Source organism: Planococcus citri, chromosome 3 (genome assembly GCF_950023065.1).
Source record: "Planococcus citri chromosome 3, ihPlaCitr1.1, whole genome shotgun sequence".
Taxonomy (NCBI): Eukaryota; Metazoa; Arthropoda; class Insecta; order Hemiptera; family Pseudococcidae; genus Planococcus; species Planococcus citri.
In genome coordinates, this window is record NC_088679.1 from 69,589,653 (window position 1) to 69,611,285 (window position 21,633).

The 21,633-nt window shown below is 36.0% G+C and overlaps 4 protein-coding genes across 7 annotated transcripts; all 4 read right to left on the minus strand.

Annotated features, from left to right (window-relative positions):
• Positions 1 to 408: 408 nt before the first annotated feature.
• On the minus strand, positions 409 to 12,806 carry LOC135838605 (heat shock 70 kDa protein II-like). Of its 4 annotated transcripts, none has more exons than XM_065354298.1 (8): positions 12,547 to 12,806; positions 12,197 to 12,470; positions 11,885 to 12,033; positions 11,588 to 11,797; positions 10,142 to 11,502; positions 9,855 to 9,961; positions 9,655 to 9,749; positions 409 to 595 (listed from the first exon to the last, which is right to left on the minus strand). In XM_065354298.1, exons 2-7 carry the CDS (start codon positions 12,396 to 12,398, stop codon positions 9,727 to 9,729), a joined length of 2,052 nt encoding a protein of 683 aa, XP_065210370.1. In that variant the 5' UTR covers positions 12,399 to 12,470; positions 12,547 to 12,806; the 3' UTR covers positions 409 to 595; positions 9,655 to 9,726. The 4 variants fall into 4 exon arrangements, with proteins under 4 accessions (XP_065210370.1, XP_065210372.1, XP_065210369.1 ...); XM_065354300.1 differs by having other exon boundaries at positions 12,197 to 12,404; positions 12,497 to 12,806; XM_065354297.1 differs by having other exon boundaries at positions 12,197 to 12,419; positions 12,497 to 12,806.
• LOC135840645 (uncharacterized) lies at positions 1,390 to 6,537 on the minus strand. The gene has a single exon (XM_065357270.1). The coding sequence runs from the start codon at positions 6,535 to 6,537 to the stop codon at positions 1,390 to 1,392; it is 5,148 nt and encodes a 1,715-aa protein (XP_065213342.1).
• A 395-nt stretch (positions 12,807 to 13,201) lies between the features above and the next one.
• On the minus strand, positions 13,202 to 16,650 carry LOC135838604 (heat shock 70 kDa protein II-like). Its single transcript, XM_065354295.1, has 9 exons — positions 16,497 to 16,650; positions 16,416 to 16,458; positions 16,114 to 16,351; positions 15,818 to 15,966; positions 15,527 to 15,736; positions 14,078 to 15,444; positions 13,784 to 13,890; positions 13,578 to 13,681; positions 13,202 to 13,413 (listed from the first exon to the last, which is right to left on the minus strand). Exons 3-8 carry the CDS (start codon positions 16,313 to 16,315, stop codon positions 13,662 to 13,664), a joined length of 2,055 nt encoding a protein of 684 aa, XP_065210367.1. The 5' UTR covers positions 16,316 to 16,351; positions 16,416 to 16,458; positions 16,497 to 16,650; the 3' UTR covers positions 13,202 to 13,413; positions 13,578 to 13,661.
• Positions 16,651 to 17,386: 736 nt separating this feature from the next.
• Positions 17,387 to 20,620, minus strand: LOC135838606 (heat shock 70 kDa protein II-like). Its single transcript, XM_065354301.1, has 7 exons — positions 20,390 to 20,620; positions 20,071 to 20,284; positions 19,849 to 19,994; positions 19,560 to 19,769; positions 18,130 to 19,493; positions 17,909 to 18,024; positions 17,387 to 17,800 (listed from the first exon to the last, which is right to left on the minus strand). Exons 2-7 carry the CDS (start codon positions 20,276 to 20,278, stop codon positions 17,778 to 17,780), a joined length of 2,067 nt encoding a protein of 688 aa, XP_065210373.1. The 5' UTR covers positions 20,279 to 20,284; positions 20,390 to 20,620; the 3' UTR covers positions 17,387 to 17,777.
• Between the last annotated feature and the right edge of the window lie 1,013 nt (positions 20,621 to 21,633).

Here is a 21,633-nt window from a genome sequence, read left to right on the forward strand (position 1 = left end):
GTACAAAGTAAATCACAGTTTCGAGTTCCCTATCTCTTCTTTGAAAAGGAGGCATTGGAAAACGATTCAGCGGAAAAAAACAGTAGCATAAAAAATAATGTTTAATACGAATACTACAGAGCTTAAAAAAGTACATACTTATGTATTTAAAACGGAGTAAAGAAGTATGTACTTGGCGAACAAATGTTTCACACAAGAGTAGGTAAATAGGTACATAATTATTATGTTTACTATCAAAACATGTATGTATGTACATATGTCAGAATAATGATATAATTGTCAATCAAGGAGTACATTGTTTTTTAATGATTTAATTTAAAAAAATCACACCAAAATGTTTGATTCAATACAAAATGTCTTAGAAAAAATAATAATGATTACGAGTAACATGGAAAATGGAATAGGTAATAAAGTGTAAAATACAATACACGAGTCATGAACATATTAAAAAGTGAAACTAGATACTTTTTTTTACCAATCACAGACGATGTAGATTCAATCTCTATACTGAACTGATCTACATCATTGTCAGAGTTCGAGCGTTGGAATAAAAACGTACGTCATTGTAAAATTATCAACTTTCGATCATTAAAATCTGTAACAAAAAAAGCTTGTTCATGAGGAAGCTGGAAGACAAAATAAATTACTTTAAATTTTTCAGACTTCCAAATTCTCTTACCAACTTGAATAAATCAATGAGAAAACACTCAGAAAAGATAATCATATTAGGTACCTACCCAGGGACGTAGGACGTAGCGAAGTGGTTTCGCTGGGGGGGCAAGGATCCTGAGATTCCCAACTAATTTGACTGAAAATTCCCAACTTATTCGATTGAAAATTCCCAAGTTTGACGAAAAAAGAGGGTATTTGAGTTACAAGTAGTAAGGGGATTGTATCATGACATTTTGTAGCCAAAAAATTATAATTTTAATCAAAACTTTAACGTGCTGAACACTCTGGTACGTTAAAAAAATTTGAAAAGCTGGTGGTTCTGTTCGGAATGAAATAAAAAATTTGTATTTTTTATAAGCTTTGAATATTATGAGTATTTCTGGAATTTTCTGTTTAACTTTCATATTTTTAAAACTTTTAAAAGTAGTACGTATTTTGAATGGCCCGTGTGACGAAGTTCTACTTTAAATAAATTCACGTACACGAACTTCGTCATATTTTATTGGAAACTTTAAAATTCATCAATAAATTTTAACTTTTAACACGTTGTCTCTATTCTATCATAAAACTAATCGTTACAAAAACTAAAACTACTTCTCTCAAAATCAAATAGATGGCGCTCTCGCCACACTCCGGGGAGCAAAATTCAAAGTAAACATTAAAAACTAAACGTAGGTAATTCTAATTGAATATAAATCGTAATTATAAGGAAATATGCTACGCTTTAATCCATTCACGAATTCTATCACGTGCCTGAATAGCTGCCTCTCGTCGGCTGGAGGTACGCATAGGAGTCGGAGATGTTGACGTAGTAGAGATTTCAGGCGTTGTACTTGTGGGTTCTTCTACGGATAAGGCGCGATCGATCTCAGATTCTATCGGATGGAGCATACATATGGGTCTTGTAATCGTGCTTCCTGTACTTAATTTCACTTGAGCTGATCGTACCTGACCATCTTCGCTGTTGTTTAACGCAACAATCACACCTGCGGCCCATTGGCCTCTAGGTAATCGTTCTTGACTGACTATGACCACATCGTTTATCTCAGGCGGATGAGGTGCGCTCCGAAATCCTGATTGTAGTTTTTTAGTACTCGTACGTAGCATTTCCACGTATCCGTCCCTCCAAACACTCCAAAACGAATCAAGTTGTTGCTGACCTCGTTTCCAATTATTCGCAATGTCTCGGAGAATATCACTGTTCGTTGTAGGTTCGAAGTTGAGTGGAATATTGAAAGGAATATTTAAAAGGTCGTTGGGTGATAACGTTGTCCCATCATCTGCGCCTACATAAACAATAGGGCGAGAATTTATCACTGCTTCGATTTCAACTGCTGATGTTTGTAGTTGTCGGCGAGTTAGAGTCACTTGATAAAAGGTTTTTCTCAAAGCATTTTTCACCAATGCTACCATTCGTTCATACACTCCACCGGACCATGGAGAAAACGCTGGTATTTGTTTCCACTCGATGTTCTTTAGGTTGTTATCTGGTACACCACTAAGAAGGTTTTTTAACACGTTGAATTGCGGAGCATTGTCAGATAGAAGGAATTTTGTTATCCCTCGTCTAGCAAACATTCTTCGGAACGCTAAGAGTAACTCTTCACTGGTCATATCTTCTAATTGTTCGAGGTGCACTGCTCTAGTAATTAGACACGTAAACAAACAGATCCAATTTTTCTTCTTATCAGTGCCTTTCTTTTTACAAACGTATAGTGGACCCAATACATCGACACCCACGTACGTAAACGCAAATTCTCTTTTCAGACGATAACCAGGAATAGGCGGCATTATCGGATATTTATATGCTGGACCACTGAACACTTTGCAATTTTTGCAGTTTCTAATAACATTGTATACTACTCGTCTGCCACCAAGTAGCCAATATTTTTTCCGAATTTCTGCCAATGTCTGGGATACACCAGCATGATATAATTTCCGGTGAGTGTGAAGAATTAATAAATTCACGAACTGATCGTTGTTGGGTAATAATATCGGAAACTCATCATTTGGTACCTGAATTAGATTTGATAATCTGCCTTTAACTCGTAATATGCCGTTATCTTCGATCAAATTCAGCTGTTTTGTGAAATTCGAATCCCGGTTGGAAAAATGAATCGTCTGAATATGTTTTATTGCATCGAGAATTTTGTCTTCTGTTAATAGCGTAAAATCTTCCAAGGAAATATTCAGAGAGTTCGTTGATAAGTTGTTTTTTGGTTCTGTTATCAGTAGAGTTGTGTTTCGTACTTCAGTTTGGAATTCAGTTGATTCGGATTCATTGACTGGAACATCTGGCCAGTTCGATTCATTTTCTCTGAGCCACTGTGGACCTTTCCACCAAAATTCTGAAAGCTCATTGACTGTTGCTCCTCTACTGGCGATATCAGCAGGGTTATCCTGGGATCGTACGTATTTGATCTCTAATTGATTATTTTTACGAATTTCCGTTACTCGTTTTTCAACCCATGGTGATAAATTTTTGTCGGATCTCACCCACGAAATAGCGCATTTTGAATCTGACCATAACACCAACTTTGTAAGATGATACTCACTGAAAGCTTCTTGAATAAAACGTAATGCTCTGTTGCCAATCAATATCGCTAGTAGTTCTAATCTGGGTATTTTCAGTGTTGTTTTGACTGGCGAAACTCTCGATTTAGCAAATATCAGTTGTGTGTCTGCTCCAGATTCAGTTTCAACCCTTACGTAAATGACAACGCCGTATGCTTTCTTTGAAGCATCAGTAAAGACATGTAGTTGCACTTCGTTATTTATTTTTTGACGTGATAAACAGCAACGAGGTATCTGTACCTGCGATATGATACGGAATTCTTCTCTCAGTTCAAACCACTGACTTTCTAAATTGGTTGGGATGGGCTGGTCCCAGTGATAATTTTCTTCCCATAGTAGTTGTAGAAGTAATTTGGCCTTTAAAATAACAGGAGACCACAAACCCAATGGATCGTACAGCTTCGATGACTGTTTCAGAATGCTTCGTTTTGTAGCTACGTCAGTATTAATGAGTACTGGTTTAACTGATAACGTGTCTGTGACAGTATTCCAATTTATTCCCAACACTGATACTATATCTTCTGCGAGCCAATCTAATGTCGGATGTAGATCAATGAGAGATTTTTCATTTGTGTGCCATTGTCGTAATTTCATAGATGCATCGGAGAATATTTTTACAGTTTCTTCGATTAATTTGGATACCTCTTCGATTGACATACCTCCAGTTATCATGTTATCTACGTACAATGCTTTGCTTAATTTTGATGCAATTTGAGGTGCGTACTTACGAAGATGAAATAAGATTGTAGCTGCCAAAGTGAACGGACTTGCATTAATACCAAATGGAATTCGACGCCAACGTAGTACTCTTATGTTATCTTTGGTAGTTTTTAATTGATAATCTTTTACCCATAAGAAACGTAAAAGATCGCGAAATTTCTCATTAATTAAAAGCTGAAGGAATGCCTTCTCGATGTCCGATATTATTGCTATGCCGTACGTTCGCCATCGTATCATAATCAACACAATTTGTTCGATAAGATTTTTCCCTTTGTAGATAACATCGTTGACACTCTTATCACCTTTTTGTTTTGCGGATCCATCAAAGACAATACGTAGAGGTGTTGTTTTAGATTCAGTTTGAACTCCATGATGAGGTAAATATGAGATTAGAGTACTACTATCCTCCTGGTTTTCTACAGGTTCGACGAATTCGGATTCTAGGTATTGCTGAATGATTTTATCGTATTTTGACAGGAACTCTATCTTTGATTTTTTCACTAAGTTGTCCAATCTGTTGATCGCGAGTCCGTAGTTGGGTTTTAAATTTGGTTCTTCTTCTAACAAAGGCCATGAAACTTCATACCTGTTGTTTTCAAATTTGATAGTTTCTTCGAATGATTTTAGCGCTATTTCGTCGTTCATGTCTGGATCAGCTTTTATTCCTAACGTATCTAATTCCCATAATGTTTTCAAATCTTCGTTTGTGTTCGTTTGTAGCGTTTTTATCAACAAGCAGCTCGTTTTACTAGATTTGCTTCTTTGACTTTTCAACTTTCCAGCAAATAACCAGCCTAATTTACTTCCGATTAAATACTGATGTTCTGCAATCTTTATAACTTCTGACGTTAAAAAGTCATATAAATGGTCAATTCCAATGAGTATTTGAACGTCCGATCTGTTTGATTTATCTGCTAACACTTTATTTTTCAAAATCAACTTGTCTGTTAATTCATTGGGGTTGAAGGTTTCAATACCATCGATGATTTTAGGTATAGTACTAGCTTCTATTTTTACTTGTTCACCAGCGTGAGTCTTTATCAGTAGCTCCACCGTATTAGAAACAACTTCTTGACCTATATTATTGCCAACCGTATCTATCACCAATTTTTCTGTTGCTATAATCGGTAGTTTTAATTCTTGCGCGAGTTTCGAAGTAATAAACGTTCTTTTACTGCCACCATCTAATATCATTCGAGCGCCGAATTTCTTATCGCCACTGGGATTTGACACGGATGAGACTGCTGTAAACAACCAATTCTGTTCTCGATCTGATAGTAAACAGGTGACTGTCGAATTCGATTTGTCGTCGGATTTCGTTTCTGTATCAGCTGACTGTTGTTGTGTTGGGTGTTGCTGAGAACTTTCATCGAACAATTTTGGGCACAAGCTTCTGTGATGATTTTTTCTCTGGCCACAGTGTACGCATACCCGATCAGCTGTACACTCTTTTACTGAGTGTCCTTTACGTAAGCAGATGAAACAGCGGCCTTTTATATTTTCTTTACGAGATGCTAATGTTTTGTGCTGATCACACTCGTCAGACCAGTGATTCTCCGAAGAACAAAATATACATTTTTGGGTTGGTTTTTTCATATTGTTTGTTTTTGCCAATAGCGTTTCTGTAGTGTACGTCGTTGAGGGTTGTTCTTCAGCATCAGTAAAATTGAGTTCTTCTCTTCGTTTTATCAAGCTTTTCATGCTGGTTCGGAATTGTCTCAAATCTAGACTGCTTGATGTATCTTTATGGATTTCATACACAATTGACTTCGGAAATTTCTCCATGATCGTGTTCAACAATATAGTGTTGTTCTCAAACTCTTCACCAAGCGATTCTAACGTCCGTAATGTCACTTCTAACGCATCGTATGTTTTTCGTAGCTGACTGGTAGCACTACTAGTTTGAGGAAGTTGGGTTATTTTGTTGTACAATAATTTTATCATCCGTTGTATGTTACCATATTTCTCTTCTAGTACTTCCCACGCTTTTGCGTAGTTTTTGTCCATAACTGGCATGCCTTTTAGATCGTTCTCAGCTAGTCCTACCATCATTTGTTTTAAATATGCAAGTTTTTGACTATCTGTTAGATCTGTCACTCCCACCGTTGCATTAAAACTTTGCTTAAACTCCAGGTAACTTGTGATGTCCCCGGAGAACGTAAGTTTCGGTAGTTTTGGGAGTTTGACTGAGAGTTGATTCAGGTTGTTTGATGAAGTGTTTACACTGGTTTCCTTCACTGTCGTTTTTTCTGCTTTCTGGTGTTCTATAGTTGCAGTAAGCTGAGCAATTGCATCTTCACAATCACAGTATAGCTCTTCGTAGGCTTCTATGTCCGTATTAAATTTGGTAATTACGTCTGCTTCTTTCGTTGATTTCACTATTTCTTCAAGTTGAGTTCGTAATGTAGTAACACGTTCATGGCATTGCTTCAACTGTCGTAGGTTCGTATCGAGGGTCAGTAAGTTTTTATCTTCATTTTTTATTTGATCGTTGACCACAGTAAGTTTATGTACTAACCTATCCTTGGCTACGCGGAGTTTTGTTTCTAGTTGGTTGTAAGCGGATGCCATTGTCGATTGTAGTAGAGTCTTTCAACACAATAATACGATGATTAGTGTTTTAAAGTTCATTTTTTAGGAAACGTTCTGCTACCATGTGACGAAGTTCTACTTTAAATAAATTCACGTACACGAACTTCGTCATATTTTATTGGAAACTTTAAAATTCATCAATAAATTTTAACTTTTAACACGTTGTCTCTATTCTATCATAAAACTAATCGTTACAAAAACTAAAACTACTTCTCTCAAAATCAAATAGATGGCGCTCTCGCCACAGAGCGAAGCGAGGGCAAAAGTTTTGGAAAATTTATGATTTGAAAAGTAGAATAACATCAATTTTAATGAAAGAATTCGGTTTTTCTAATCTCAACATTTTTCAAATTCAATCATAGATATTTAAAAATATTGTAACTTTGTAGATGAGAATCAATTTGGGCCGAGCGAAGCGAGGCCAAAAGCTTTGAAAAGTTTGTAGTTCGCAAAGTATAACAATATCAAATTTAATGAAAAAATTCGGTTTTTCTGATCTTAGTTTTTTGAAATTTTCAAGCGTGAAAAAAAAACAAATTAGCCCGAGCGAAGCGAGGGTAAAAGATTTTAAAAATTTGTAATTTCAAGAAGCAAAACAGTTGTAATGTTGACGTGAAAAGGCATAACAATTGCCCGAGCAAAGCGAGGGCAAAAATTTTTGAAAAAAATGTGAATTCTAGTTGGGAAAATCATGGATTTAGAAACTGTTTTGGCTTCAAAAGTTGGGAAAGTTTTACCGACTTTGCCGTGAAACGGAAAGTCAAGGTATTGTATTTGTCATGATGGTTCAAGAATTGGGTGGGGGTGGATTTTCTTGACGTTTCGGAGTGTGCTGATCACGATAAGACGTATGGCGCAAAACGAGATAAGTTTACATATATACATATTTATATATTTATAGATTTCCCCCATACATTACGCAGCCCATGATATTTCACTGACTTTTTGCAGACCGACTTGTGTTGGCACTAGCAGGGGCGCGCTTGAATTTTTCCACGTGTTCTCACAGCAGCTTACTGCTGGGCCATGAGAAGAAGGTTATACCCCACCAGGTTGGAAAAAGACTTACATTTAGGCTTGTAATTCAATTTTCGATTTTTGAGGAGAGCTCCCCACTCAAGTGTATGTTTTTTAGATATTCCCCAGACTTTTTCCGCCACCAAAAAAATGTTTTCATTGACTTACAGAGAGGTGAGGAGCTCGATTCGCTCGTGTATGTAACGCCAAGTTGATAAAATCGGATAATGCAGGTCTTTAGTGATGTTTTGCCTTATGTACACACTGTGTTGGCTTGTTTTTGAATGTCTGTAGCGGTCGAAAACAGAACAGACTTTTTGCAGCCCGGTACTGGGCTGCAAAAAGTCCTGATGGGCCGCAAAAAGTCTGAGGTTTATCTAGTATGGGCTGCGTAATACCACTTTTCATGTGTATTTATTTATTTATTTATTTATTTATTTATTTATATATCAATTTATGTATAAATTTGTGCCGGGCTGAACTCAAAAGCTCCGAACTTTAAGTCGAAACTGATGATGGCAAAATATTGCTTTGATACTGAACTAGAGAAATGTTTAATTTGGTCGAAATCGATTCAGCCGTTTACGAGATATGAACGTTTAAGTGCTGGTATTACGACTCTCCGTCAAACGTTGACAATGCGTTAACCGAGGTCGAAGCACCGGTTAACTATTGTTCATCGGTCCGTCAACATTTGACGGAACGTTGACAAAGTGTCGTAATACCAGCCCTTAGTGTGTTTCAACGTTATGGATAAGCAGAAATTTGTGTAAACCCTTATATCTCGCAAACGGCTCACCCCCAACAAACAGATGGGGTGGTTAGGGTGTGTAGGTTGCAGATTGGTGCGCCGGAGGTCGGGTGTTCGAATCCCGCGCGAGTCAAGAGGAGAAAATTTTTTGTTGATTTTTTTGTTAATTTTATCCGTCCAAAATTTTTTTGCCATAAAAAATCAAAATTTTTGAAAAATTTCTAGTGTAATTTTTGTTTTAACAAAAAACATCAAGTTTTTGGTAAATAGCCAGTAAATTTTGATAATTTTTTTTTTTGGTGAATTAATAGTAATTTTTAGTAGGTAAATAAAATGATTAGTTATTTTTGGTGAATTACTCGTAATTAAAGTTGGTCGAAAATTTTGGTAAATTGCTTGGGTAATTTTTGGTAAATTGGTAAAGTTTGGTAAATTTTTAAAAACCTTTGGCAGTAAATTACTGGGGTAATTAAACTTCGGTAAAAAAATTGGTAAATTAGTGAGGAAATGTCTGGTAAATTACTGAGGTGAACGGTGGTAAATTGCTGGGGTAATTCTTGGTAAAATGGAAAATTGGTAAATTAGTGGGTAATGTCTGGTAAATTACTGAGGTAAATGTTAGTAAATTGCTGGGGTAATTTTTGGTAAATTCGTAAATTTTGGTAAATTGGTAAATTTTGGTAGATTGGTAAATTTTAGTAAATTGGTAAATTTTGGTAAATTGGTAAATTTTGGTAGATTGGTAAATTTTAGTAAATTGGTAAATTTTGGTAAATTGATAAATTTTGGTAAATTGGTAAATTTTGGTAAATTGGTAAATTTTGGTAAATTGGTAAATTTTGGTAAATTGGTAAATTTTGGTAAATTGGTAAATTTCGGTAGGTAAATTGGTAAATTTTGGTAAATTGGTAAATTTCGGTAAATTGGTAAATTTCGTCGGTAAATTTGGGTAAATTGGTCAGTTTTGGTAAATTGGTAAATTTCGGTAAATTGGTAAATTTTGGTATACTGGTAAATTTTGGTAAATTGGTAAATTTTGATAAATCCGTAAATTTCGATAAATTTGTTTATTCTCCTGTATAACAGAGCAAAGTCGGTTAATCTTGCCTACTGCGCAAGATGTTTTTTAACTTTGATGATTGTAAGAAATTCGAATATTTGAAAACTCCAAAACTAAAATAGGCCTACTTATTGTCGGAATTTTTGTATTTTCCCAACTTTCTTATATTTCTCACAATTTCCCAACTTTTCCCAACTTTCGCGGAACACTGGGGGGGCAGGCTGCCCCCCCTAGACCCCCCTTCGCTTCGTCCCTGTAACCTACCTACCTGTAATAAATTGAATTAGTTTAGCGGAATTCGGGGATGGTCTAATCTTCAAGCACTGCGTTGAAAGTGAAACTACATTCGCCTTATTCTTTTTGCTGTAAAAAATGAACAAATACTGAATAAGATAACAACGAGGAATAATTCAAAATTAATTGAGTAGGTAATTTTTCATCGAACTATTTTTTCCTACACATTCATACCTGGATTGATAAGCGCATTTTTTGCTTTCACTATTGTCAGCCAATACATAGTTGCTAGTTCCTGGTCTCCGTCATACCTGTCAGGGTGATATTTAAAACCAGCTTTCCTGTAAATTCCATTTAAAAAATATTGAATAACATTTCAAGTAAAATCGTTTTTCATTAAGTTAACTGATAATCATTTTTCTCGAATCTCCACCCAAGACAGAAATTGAGTTTGGCCTTAAAAACTCCAAGTTCAAGTGGAGAAAATTTACAAAATAGAAGAAAAATTATCGTCAATTTACCTGTAGGCTGCTTCGATTTCTTCTTTGGAGGAATTTTTCGTCACGTTCAGTATTTCATAATATTTGTCATATTTTGCAGAAGGGTTAGTAGCGATGGAAATGATGATATCGAATATTTTTCGCAATTCATCTTCCTTTTGTTTGAATATCTCTGCTTGAGCTGATTGGTTGGAATTCAACCAGTTGAGGGTTTCTTCGCATTTTTTTGAAATTGTGTTTTTATCGATATCATCGATTTTATCTTTCAACTTTTCGTTTTCTACCGTTCTTTTTGTGTTGATACAGTATGATTCTAATGAGTTCTTGGCGACTAATACAGCGTTTCGTTTTTCTCCTTCGACTCGTAATTCTTCGGCGTTTTCAATCATACGCTGTATGTCATCTTGACAGAGGCGACTTTTTAGGTACGAAATGGTCAAATGGGTCGTGCTACCGGTCGTTACCGCGACGGCAGTTACATTCAAAATACCGTTAGCATCAATTTGAAAAGTTACCTCGGCTTTAGCTTGGCGAGCAGGTGCAATAGGGAGACCATTGAGGGTTAGTTCATCGAGGAAATTGTTATCCTTCGTTAGAGCGTGTTCACCTTCGTAGACTTTGAAACGAAAGCGGGATTGATTATCATGTCGTGTACGGCAACGATGAGTATGCTTTGCTGGTATAGCAGTATTACGTTTAATGATCACACTCATTTTTTTATGGTTTTCACGCGAGCCAATACCTAACGACAACGGCGTAACGTCGAATAGCACTATATTTTGTACAATCTTTGACTCATCACCGTTTAGTATAGCAGCTTGTATGGCAGCTCCATAGGCTACAGCTTCGTCCGGATTAATTGTTTTGTTTAATTCTTTACCATCAAAGAAATCTTGAAGATTTTTTTGTATTTTCGGAATACGAGACGAACCACCTACTAAAACGACGTGATCAATTTTATTTTTGTGGCATTTAGCATCTTGAATCGTTCTTTCAACAATTGACATCACATTTCGGAACAGATCAGAATTCAGTTCCTCGAAGCGAGCACGAGAAATGGAGCTACAGAGATCAATATCATCTAAAAGCGATTCTACTTCGATCTCTGCCATTGTTGCCGATGATAAAGTTCTCTTTGTTCTTTCACACGCGGTTCGCAAGCGACGCAAAGCTTTTTTGTTGCCGGTAAGATCTTTACTATGTTTACGTTTGAATTCTTCAACGAAATAGTTGACCATTCGGTTGTCAAAATCTTCGCCGCCCAAGTGAGTATCGCCGGCGGTTGAAATTACTTCAAAAACACCGTTTTGAATTGTGAGAATAGAGACGTCGAAAGTTCCACCACCCAGATCGAAAATCAAAATTGTTTGCTCGTCGGAGTGCTGAAAAAATTTAAACGAATTGTAGGAAAGTCGTTGTTTTGTTTACTTCGTACGAATTATGAAAAAAATAAAATAAAATACGTACTTCTTTCTCTAATCCGTAAGCAATAGCTGCAGCGGTCGGTTCATTAATAATTCGTAATACGTTCAAACCGGCTATTCTAGCGGCATCAATTGTAGCAGCTCTTTGAGAATCGTTGAAATAAGCTGGCACCGTGATTACAGCATTTTTAACCGTTTGGCCTAAATAAGCTTCTGCTGTTTTTTTCATTTCCTTCAAGACCATAGACGATATCTATAAAAACAATGAGTTCACCAAGACTAAGTATATACGTACAGAATCAGAAAAGGCCGCACGAATCAAGTATACTTCAGCACTCACTTCTTCGGGACAGTAAGCTTTAGGAGTGTCTTGAAATTCGACTAGTATTTTGGGTTTGTTGTCATAGTTGATGACTTGAAATGCCCAATGCTTTATGTCTCCCTGAACTGCGGGATCGTCGAATTCACGACCCATCAATCTTTTGACATCTGCACATAACAAAGCAATTAGATTTAAGGGACATGATAATGCATACAATGAAACGATATTATACAGAAACAGCTTTGATGGGTAGAATGGCTTTAATTTCCAGTGATACATGGGTAATATTATTTGTAAGTGATGGACACGAACAAGAAATCTAAAACTTACCGAAAACGGTGTTATCAACGTTTCTAGCTGATTGATTTTTTGCTGCATCTCCGACCAGAATTTCATTATCTGTGAAGGCCACATAACTTGGCGTCGTTCTGTAACCTTGATCGTTGGCAATAATTTCAACTTTCCCGTGCTGGAACACGCCGACACAGGAATAAGTAGTGCCCAAGTCGATTCCAATCGCAGGAGCATCCATTGTTACCTGTCATAAATGGAACTATGATGAATTGAATTGCACGATTTGCTCCATTATTGTACACTTCATTACCTATGCAAGTTGATTGATATACTTACTGTTATACTTATGCTTACAGACAAGTGTAATCAAAGAAAAAAGTAATCACCTCTGTTTTAGGTCAAGCAGATACTCAATACACATACACAAATTATCTTCGGTGGAATTTGCCGAACACTGGAACGTAGAACTTCTATAAAACAATCGGAATTCACACTTTCATCGCATAATAACAAAATTTACGTAGTTTCTTTTCAATTCGATTGCATTTTGGTGCAGAAGAACATTCTCTCTTTGAAGCAGAAGCAACAGAAAGTAGAAACAGACCTGGACCTGGGTAAAACACAAACTGATAATAAAATCATGGCTGGTGGGGTGTGTGGGGTGCTTCAAGCTTCAATAAAAATAAACAAATTAGAAGTGGGGAAAATGCATGTGCTTGATGATGTCATGCTTGATGTTCTATTTTTTTCGACACTTTCATTTTTCGAGGAACTGAAATACAGTCTCAGCTTTCTACGTCAACTTGGTAATTTTTTTGTATTTTTTGGTCCAGATACTCCAGATTTGATAGAAAACAGTAGAATACAAATGTTTTATACGAATACTACAGGCCTTGGAAAACTTACTTACTTATTTAAAACGGAGTAAAGAAGTACCTAGCAAACAAATGTTTCACATTATACATATGTACATATTGTCAGAGTATGATGTAGTTGTCAATCAATGGAGTACATTGTTATTCAATGATTTAATAACAAGAAAAATCACACCAAAATGTTTCATTCAATACAAAATCTCATAGAAAAAAAAAAAATAACACGGAAAATACAATATGTAGTCATTGTAGGTACCTATTAAAAAGTAAAACTACGTAGATAGATACTTCTTTATAACAGATGCTGTAGAATCAATCCCTACTGATCTACATCATAGTCGGAGTTCGAGCGTTGGACTAACCTTCGATAATCAAAATCTGCAACAAAAAAAGCTTGTTCATGACTCATGAGGAAGCTAGGGACGATGAAATAAATTACATTCAGTTTTTCAGACTTCCGAATTCATCTACCAAGTTGAATAAAATAAATCAATGAGAAAATACTCAGGAAAGGTAAGTAATTATAGTAGGTAGGTAAGTACTTGTAATAAATTGCATGCATTTGTTTTGCTGAGTTTCGTAGATGGATCAATCTTCAAGCACAGCTTTGAAATTGAAGCTACAATCTACATTCGCCTTCTTTTTGCTATAAAAAATAAACAAATACTGAATAAGTTAACAACGAGAATATAATTCAAAACTTGAGTAACATATTTTCATCGTACTATTTTTTCCTACACATTCATACCTGGATTGATGAGCGCGTTTTTTGCTTTTACAATTGTCAGCCAATACATAGTTGCTAGCTCTTGGTCTCCGTCATACTTATCAGGATGATATTTAAAACCAGCTTGCCTGTAAATTTCGTTTTAAAAAAATTGTATAACATTATACAAGTAAAATCGTTTTTCATCAAGTTAAACTGATTAAGTATAATTTTTCTCGAATCTCCATCCAAGAAAGAAATAATGTTTGGCCTTTAAAATTCCCAGTTGAAGTTGAGAAAATTTACAAAATAGAAAAAAAATGATCGCCAATTTACCTGTAGGCTGCTTCGATTTCTTCTTTGGGGGCATTTTTCGTTACGTTCAGCATTTCACAATATTTGTCATATTTTGCAGAAGGGTTAGTAGCGATGGAAATGATGACATCGAATATTTTTCGCAATTCATCTTCCTTTTGTTCGAATATCTCTGCTTGAGCTGATTGGTTAGAATTTGACCATATAAGCGTTTCTTCGCACTTTTTCGAAATCGTGTCTTTATCGAATTCATCGATTTCATCTTTCAACTTTTCGTTTTCTACCGTTCTTTTAACGTTGATACAGTATGATTCTAAAGAGTTTTTGGCATCCAATACAGCGTTTCGTTTGATCCCTTCGACTCGTAATTCTTCAGCATTTCCAATCATACGCCGAATTTCACGCTCACAAAGACGACTTTTCAAGTATGAAATGGTCAGTTGGTTTGTGCTACCGGTCGATCTTACGACGGCAGTTACATTCAGGATACCGTTAGCATCGATTTCGAACGTTACATCGATTTCTTGCGAGCAAACAGGTGCAAGAGGAATACCCATAAGCTTAAACTTACCAAGCAAGTGATTATCCTTCGCTAATGTATTTTCACCTTCGAGCACTTCGACAAGTATTCCGGGGTTATAATCATTATTCCAAAATGCTTTGGTACATTTCACTGGAATTTGTGTGTTACGTTTGATGATCACGTGTGTTTCGAAAACACCTTTAACATTAGTTTTAACACCGATACCCAACGATAACGGTGTAACATCGAATAAAACCACATCTTGAACCATCTCCGACTTGTCACCGCTAATAATCGCAGCTTGAACGGCAGCACCGTAAGCAACTGCTTCATCCGGATTAATACATTTGTTCAATTCCTTGCCGCCAAAATAATCTCGCAACATTTTTTGTATTTTTGGAATTCGAGATGATCCGCCTACCAAAACGACGTGATCAATTTGGTTTCGATTGATTTCAGTATCTTGAATTGCTTTTTCAACCAGTGCCATTGCACTTTGGAAGAGTTCAACATTCAATGCTTCAAAACGAGCACGAGAGATCGAGCTACAGAAATCTATATCATCTAGAAGTGATTCGACTTCGATTTCAGCCACAGTCGCCGACGATAAAATTCTCTTTGTTCGTTCACAAGCGGTTCGCAAACGACGCAAGGCTTTTTTACTGCGGGTAAGATCTTTACCATGTTTACGTTTGAATTCTTCAGCGAAATAGTTGACCATTCGGTTGTCAAAATCTTCACCGCCCAAGTGAGTATCGCCGGCAGTTGAAATTACTTCGAAAACGTTGTTTTGAAGAGTCAGAATGGAGACATCGAAAGTTCCACCACCGAGATCGAAAATCAACACATTTTGTTCGTAAGAGCGCTGAAAACAGTTGAAACAAAATGGTTAGCCCGGTTAGCCGTCAATTAATTTTTATATACCTTATTGAAAAAATTATACGTACTTTATTTTCCAACCCGTATGCAATAGCTGCGGCGGTAGGTTCATTAATGATTCGTAATACGTCCAAACCGGCAATTCTGGCGGCATCTATTGTAGCAGCTCTTTGAGAATCGTTAAAATAAGCTGGCACCGTGATTACAGCTTTAGTAACAGTTTTGCCTAAATAATCTTCTGCAGTCTTTTTCATTTTTCCCAAGACCATCGAGGATATCTGTAAATGATACGAGTTAACCATAGTACACAGCTACACATACAATAAAATCCTACACGATTTAAAAATTTCGACACTCACTTCTTCAGGGCAGTACGTTTTAGAAATTCCTTGAAATTCGACTTCTATTTTGGGTTTATCGTTATTACTAATGACTTTGAATGGCCAGTGTTTCATATCTGCCTGAACTGCAGGATCGTCGAATTCACGACCCATCAATCTTTTGACATCTGCACATAGCAAAGCAATATTATTGTATAGATTTATGGAACATGATAATGCAAAATGAAACGATATTATACAGATGGCTTCAATTTTCGGTGATACATGGGTAATATTTGTAAGTGATTGACACGAACAAGAAATCTAAAACTTACCGAAAACGGTGTTATTAACGTTTCTGGCTGATTGATTTTTTGCTGCATCTCCGACCAGAATTTCTTTATCTGTGAAGGCCACATAACTAGGTGTCGTTCTGTTACCTTGATCGTTGGCAATAATTTCAACTTTCCCATATTGGAATACTCCAACACATGAGTACGTTGTGCCCAAATCGATTCCAATCGCAGGAGCATCCATTGGTACTTGCCACAAGTACGAATGTGATAATATGAACTGTAAAATCGATAGCAAAATGTATACTTCATTCAAGTAGAGTGATATATATTGTCATACTTACAGACGTAAATTGAAAATGAAGAAAAAACGTTATCGCCTCTTTTTTGTTGTCAATGTCAAGCAGATACCAGTTCACAAAATCTTCGGTAGAATTTGCTGATCACCGGAACACAGGCTATCTAAACACAATTGGAATTTAAAATTGCTGCATTATATCTAAAACATTGCAATGGTTAACTTTCAAATTTTCAAAAAGGTGGGAAAATTCTGATCATTGATAATGATAACAATAACAACATAAATTGATCGACTGGTCTGGTGGGGGATTTTTGGTGCCTGGTGCCTATAGACACTGTACCTGTAGGTACAGTGTCTATAGGTTTGTAGTACACTCAAAAGTCAACGGTAGGGAAATTTTCGCTTCGGCGCTTGAGCGAAATTTTAATCTAATTTCACTCATTTCAATTTTCAATGTGAATCAGTGAATGTAGACAAAGTACATTATATTATTTCTATTTTTTAAGGATGGTTAATTTTGAAACATTTCATTCAATTCATTTTCAGCAGAAACCTGCCAATCTTGATGAAGATCGATTGGTTGATGAATCTCATGCAGAAAAATTCTCCATCAACGTTCATAAAAATGTTCTCAAATAGCGATCTCTCAAGTCAACCAGATACGCTAAACGTAGGCACGTACTTATGTAGGTCTAAGTACCGTACCTACCTCAGGAAAAGCAAATTCCAAATTTGCAGATTCGTCGCATTTTCTTCAATGAGAACAAATATGTATTGCTTCTTTTCGTCCTATTGTAGTCTTTCGTAATTAAATAATCCAAGATAGAATCTCAACAGTACACTTGAATATGGGAGTATATGGTCTTTTGTACCAGTAGAACACAATATTCGATGTTCTTTGAAAGAAGTCTTTTAAAAATACTCGTATTTTTTTCCGCAAGATTCATTCACATTACCACACAAGATGGATTTATACAACATAGAAAATACACAAAATAACACACCAAGACGATCTACATGTAAATATTACGAGTAATATATTAAAATAAAAATTATAACATAAGATGACATCCATATTTTTTAAAAACGAATCTTCTTGACAGGTTACATATCCATTTATCACAAATATCGCCAATTCAATTTCAGAAAAACCGATACAACAATAAAATCATAACATGCACCATAACACTTATTAAATCATCACTTAAATATAAAATACTACAAAAAAATTAAGGTGTAAGAAATTCACAAGGGAAATTAAACGTATCCCTTTCAGAAATCTTCGTTTTTCAACTCGTCTTTATGATGGAAAAGATATCAAAATTATTTTAAAAATATAAGGAAGTTGATAAAAATCGTTGAATTTCGGATTCTACATTAAACCTTCGTACTCTCGCGTAGTTATCTATTTGACTTTTCTTCTTTTCGCTGTAAAAAAGAAACAAGTATATTATTTTCACGTAACACATAATAAATTCATTCAAAATATTGGATAATTTTTCGTCCCATTATTTCTTCATGGGTACGTATGCATACCTGGATTGACGAGAGAAATGAGAGTATCCTGTGCCTTCATGTAGGTCAACCAATAAAGATTTGCGATTTCTTTATCACCCCGATACTTATCCGGGTGGAAACGAGATGCAACGTCCCTGTAAATTCATTTCAAAAAAGTTATTAATTTTTCATGGGCTGATTCTGATTTCTAATTTAGAATCAGAATTCGCAAAATTAGAAAAATATTACTGAAGAATTACCTGTGCGCTTTTTTGATTTCTCTTTTGGAAGCATCCTGTGCAACGTTTAATAGTTCGAGATATTTATCTTTTATTTCGCCCTCGTACCTGGCTATCGAAAGTATGAAGTCGAAAACATTACGTAGTTCTTCATGCTTCTGCTCAAACGGTTCTTTTTCGCTCGATTTATTGGAATTGATCCATAGCAAGGTTTCATCGCATTTCTTGATCATCGACTCTTTATCTGATTTATCAATTTTATTTTTCAATTTTTCACCTTCCAAGGTACTCTTCATATCAACACAGTACGATTCTAAAGCGTTTTTGGCGGAAGATACGTCTTTATTTTTTTTATCGTTGGCTCGACATTTTTCCGCTTCCTTCATCATGCTCTTGATTTCGTCTTTACTCAGACGACCGTTGTTGTATGTGATAGTTATCTGTTTACTATTGGTGGTAGATCGTTCGACGGCGGTAACGTTCAAGATACCGTTAGCGTTTATTTCGAACGTTACGACAATATCGACTTTACGAGCTCGAGCAGGGGTGATTCCAGACAGAAGAAATTCACCTAACATGTGATTATCTTTGGCTTTAGGATACTCCCCCTCGTAAACATCGATTAAAACCTCCGCTTGGTTATCGTAAAGTGTAACAAATTCTTTCGTTTGTCTCGCTGGAACTGGTGTGTTTCGTTTAATAAGCACGTCCATCATTACTTCTTCATTTACTGTAACACCAGTACCCAACGACAATGGCGTCACGTCTAATAGCAGTAAATTTTTTACCACATCTGATTTGTCACCGTTCAAGATAGCTGCTTGAATGGCAGCTCCGTAGGCTACAGCTTCGTCCGGGTTGATCGATTTGTTCAGTTCTTTTCCGCCGAAGAAATCTCGCAACATACTCTGTATTTTCGGAATTCGACTAGAACCTCCAACAAGAACAACTTCGTTGATTTGCGTTTTTTTGATTTTAGCATCTTCGATCGCTTTTTTCACCAAATCCATCGTTTTTTCGAAAAGTTCAATGTTTAATCCTTCAAATCGAGCACGGGTTATCGAACTATAAAAATCTATTCCACCTTCGAGCGATTCGAGTTCGATTTCTGCTACAGTAGCTGATGAAAGAATACGCTTCGCTTGTTCACATTTAGTTCGAAGGCGAGATAAAGCCTTCTGATTTTGTAAGAGGTCCTTTTTGTGCAGACGTTTAAATTCCTTAACGAAGTAGTCGACCATTTTGTTGTCGAAATCTTCTCCGCCCAAGTGAGTATCGCCGGCGGTTGAGATTACCTCGAAAACGCCGTTTTGAAGGGTCAATACGGAGACATCGAACGTTCCGCCGCCAAGATCGAATATCAGCACGTTTTGTGCGTCGGAATTCTGAAAGAATTGAAGCGAATAAGTCGATTGATGATTATAGTAAAATGCAATAAAAACGATACGTACTTTTTTTTCTAAACCATAAGCAATAGCGGCTGCTGTTGGTTCATTGATGATACGTAATACGTTTAAACCGGCTATTGTAGCGGCATCGATGGTGGCTCCTCTTTGAGAATCGTTGTAATATGCTGGAACTGTTATAACTGCTTTCTCGACCGGTTTACCGATATAAGCTTCGGCAGTTTCTTTCATTTTTTGCAGAATCATCGCAGATATCTGCGGAAAAATTCAAAACAAATAAATGTATACCTAATGAAAAGCATACAGTCAATTCATTATAAAAATCAACACTCACTTGTTCAGGAGAATATGTTCTGGAACCTTGATATTCGACTTTTACTCTTGCCTTGTTCTCACAACTCGTAACTGCGAACGGCCAGTGTCCGGTATCGGCTTGAACATCAGCATCGTTAAATTCTCGACCCATTAATCTCTTCACATCTGCGCAAGTGATAACCGAACAATTACGAGTTTGGCAGTCTTTCAGATGAATACTCAGAGAACAGTTGAAACTTACCGAAAATTGTATTATGGCGGTTTTTCGTTGCCTGATTCTTAGCTGCATCGCCAATCAAAATTTCAACATCAGTGAAAGCGACATAACTCGGCGTGATTCTGTTACCTTGATCGTTGGCGATGATCTCAACTTTCCCATTTTGGAATACGCCGACGCAAGAGTACGTCGTACCCAAATCTATGCCGATGGCTGGAGCTGGAGAATCCATTTGTACCTAATAACCGATGATTGAAAAATTGTTAAATATTTGAGCTGATGGAAGTATTACGAAGGCGGAAGGTGTGTTGAAAATAGTGAATTGATGAAGAAGCGTGCTCACCTTTTCTTTTAATCAGTAGATTGAACTCAATATTATCTATACCCGAACCAAATTAAAACTGTGATAATATCGTGAAAAAAATAGATGATTTGAAACTTGCAATATACGTAAGAGCCATTAAATTAAAAACATTACAGAACTATCCTTATAAACTTGTAAGATTACATTTCTTCTAACCGCATGGTTAATGATGTTGATGATTAGTCGTTCTACGTTGATAAGCGTCAGGCAATGGCGATAAACCGAAGAGGGGAAAAAATTTCCCCTGCCAAAATTTAAAAATGGGGAAAAGGGAAAATGCACAATTGATATATTTCAATAATTCAGCATATTATTACAATTATTTACAGATTTCATTTTATAATGTGAAAATTAAAGTGCTAGCAGTAATGAAAATCACTGGCCAAAATTTCAGGCGCTAAAATAAAATGCGTTTTTCGATTGTATAGATTGTACATAATTTATTTTTGATGAATTTTCAAGCATCAATCATCAAATTTGGGACAATATTGAGGAAAAATGAAAAATCAAAATCCCACTAAATCGATCTGAAAAGCAATTTGGAATTCACTCTACTTTTGAATGACTTTTGACCACCCAGTTCGATGGAAACGGTTTCGAAATCTCTGCAAAGTTGTATTATAGGTAATAGGTATGTAAAGTAAAATATAAAATAAAGCAGGAAAACTAAAGTTCACTCTACATAGTTATGCCTCAAGCATTAATCATCATGGCACGAGCAAAAATTAATTTGTATTTGAACAGATTTTTTAGGAAAATCAAAATCTTCAACGTGTTGCTGGAGGCTTCAGAACGGTTTGAAACTGAATAATGAACTGAAACTAGTTCCGGCCAACTATCATTTCAACTTTTGAAAATCTGCTGGAAGCCCCAGAACAGAACTGCTCAAAATGGTTCGAAACTATACGTATTTCCAATCAAGTCGGAGGGAGGAGGCCGAAAGTTGTACCTGAGATGAATTTTTAGCTTTCTTAATCGATCACAAATTCATAATGTGGTGAAATTTTAATATTTTTAAAAGATTTCTTGGCCTTTTCTACTTTTATAATTTTACCAAAAATCAAAAACTGTACTTTAGCGTCTAAAATTTTGGCTAGTAATATATTTTTGCATTTTCTATATATTTTTTAAAGTATTTTATTCGGAGCTGACCTGTCGAACAAAACTCTCTGTTTGATTCTTCTCAAAAATGAATCGAATTTTTTTTTGATAGTTTGATCAAA

Bases quoted from the DNA above. Each gene is read 5' to 3' on its own strand.
- LOC135838606 (XM_065354301.1), bottom strand. From the start codon at position 20,278: ATGGATTCTCCAGCTCCAGCCATCGGCATAGATTTGGGTACGACGTAC. The intron at 19,995-20,070 runs GTAAGTTTCAAC...TCACTTGCGCAG, and splicing joins CCGCCATAATACAATTTTCG to ATGTGAAGAGATTAATGGGT. The intron at 19,770-19,848 runs GTGAGTGTTGAT...ATTTTTCCGCAG, and splicing joins GAACATATTCTCCTGAACAA to ATATCTGCGATGATTCTGCA.
- LOC135840645 (XM_065357270.1), bottom strand. From the start codon at position 6,537: ATGGCATCCGCTTACAACCAACTAGAAACAAAACTCCGCGTAGCCAAG.
- LOC135838604 (XM_065354295.1), bottom strand. From the start codon at position 16,315: ATGGATGCTCCTGCGATTGGAATCGATTTGGGCACAACGTACTCATGT. The intron at 15,445-15,526 runs GTACGTATAATT...AACTGTTTTCAG, and splicing joins CATACGGGTTGGAAAATAAA to CGCTCTTACGAACAAAATGT. The intron at 13,891-14,077 runs GTAAATTGGCGA...CGAAATTTACAG, and splicing joins GAAATCGAAGCAGCCTACAG to GCAAGCTGGTTTTAAATATC.
- LOC135838605 (XM_065354298.1), bottom strand. From the start codon at position 12,398: ATGGATGCTCCTGCGATTGGAATCGACTTGGGCACTACTTATTCCTGT. The intron at 9,962-10,141 runs GTAAATTGACGA...TGGAATTTACAG, and splicing joins GAAATCGAAGCAGCCTACAG to GAAAGCTGGTTTTAAATATC. The intron at 9,750-9,854 runs GTATGAATGTGT...CATTTTTTACAG, and splicing joins AAATGCGCTTATCAATCCAG to CAAAAAGAATAAGGCGAATG.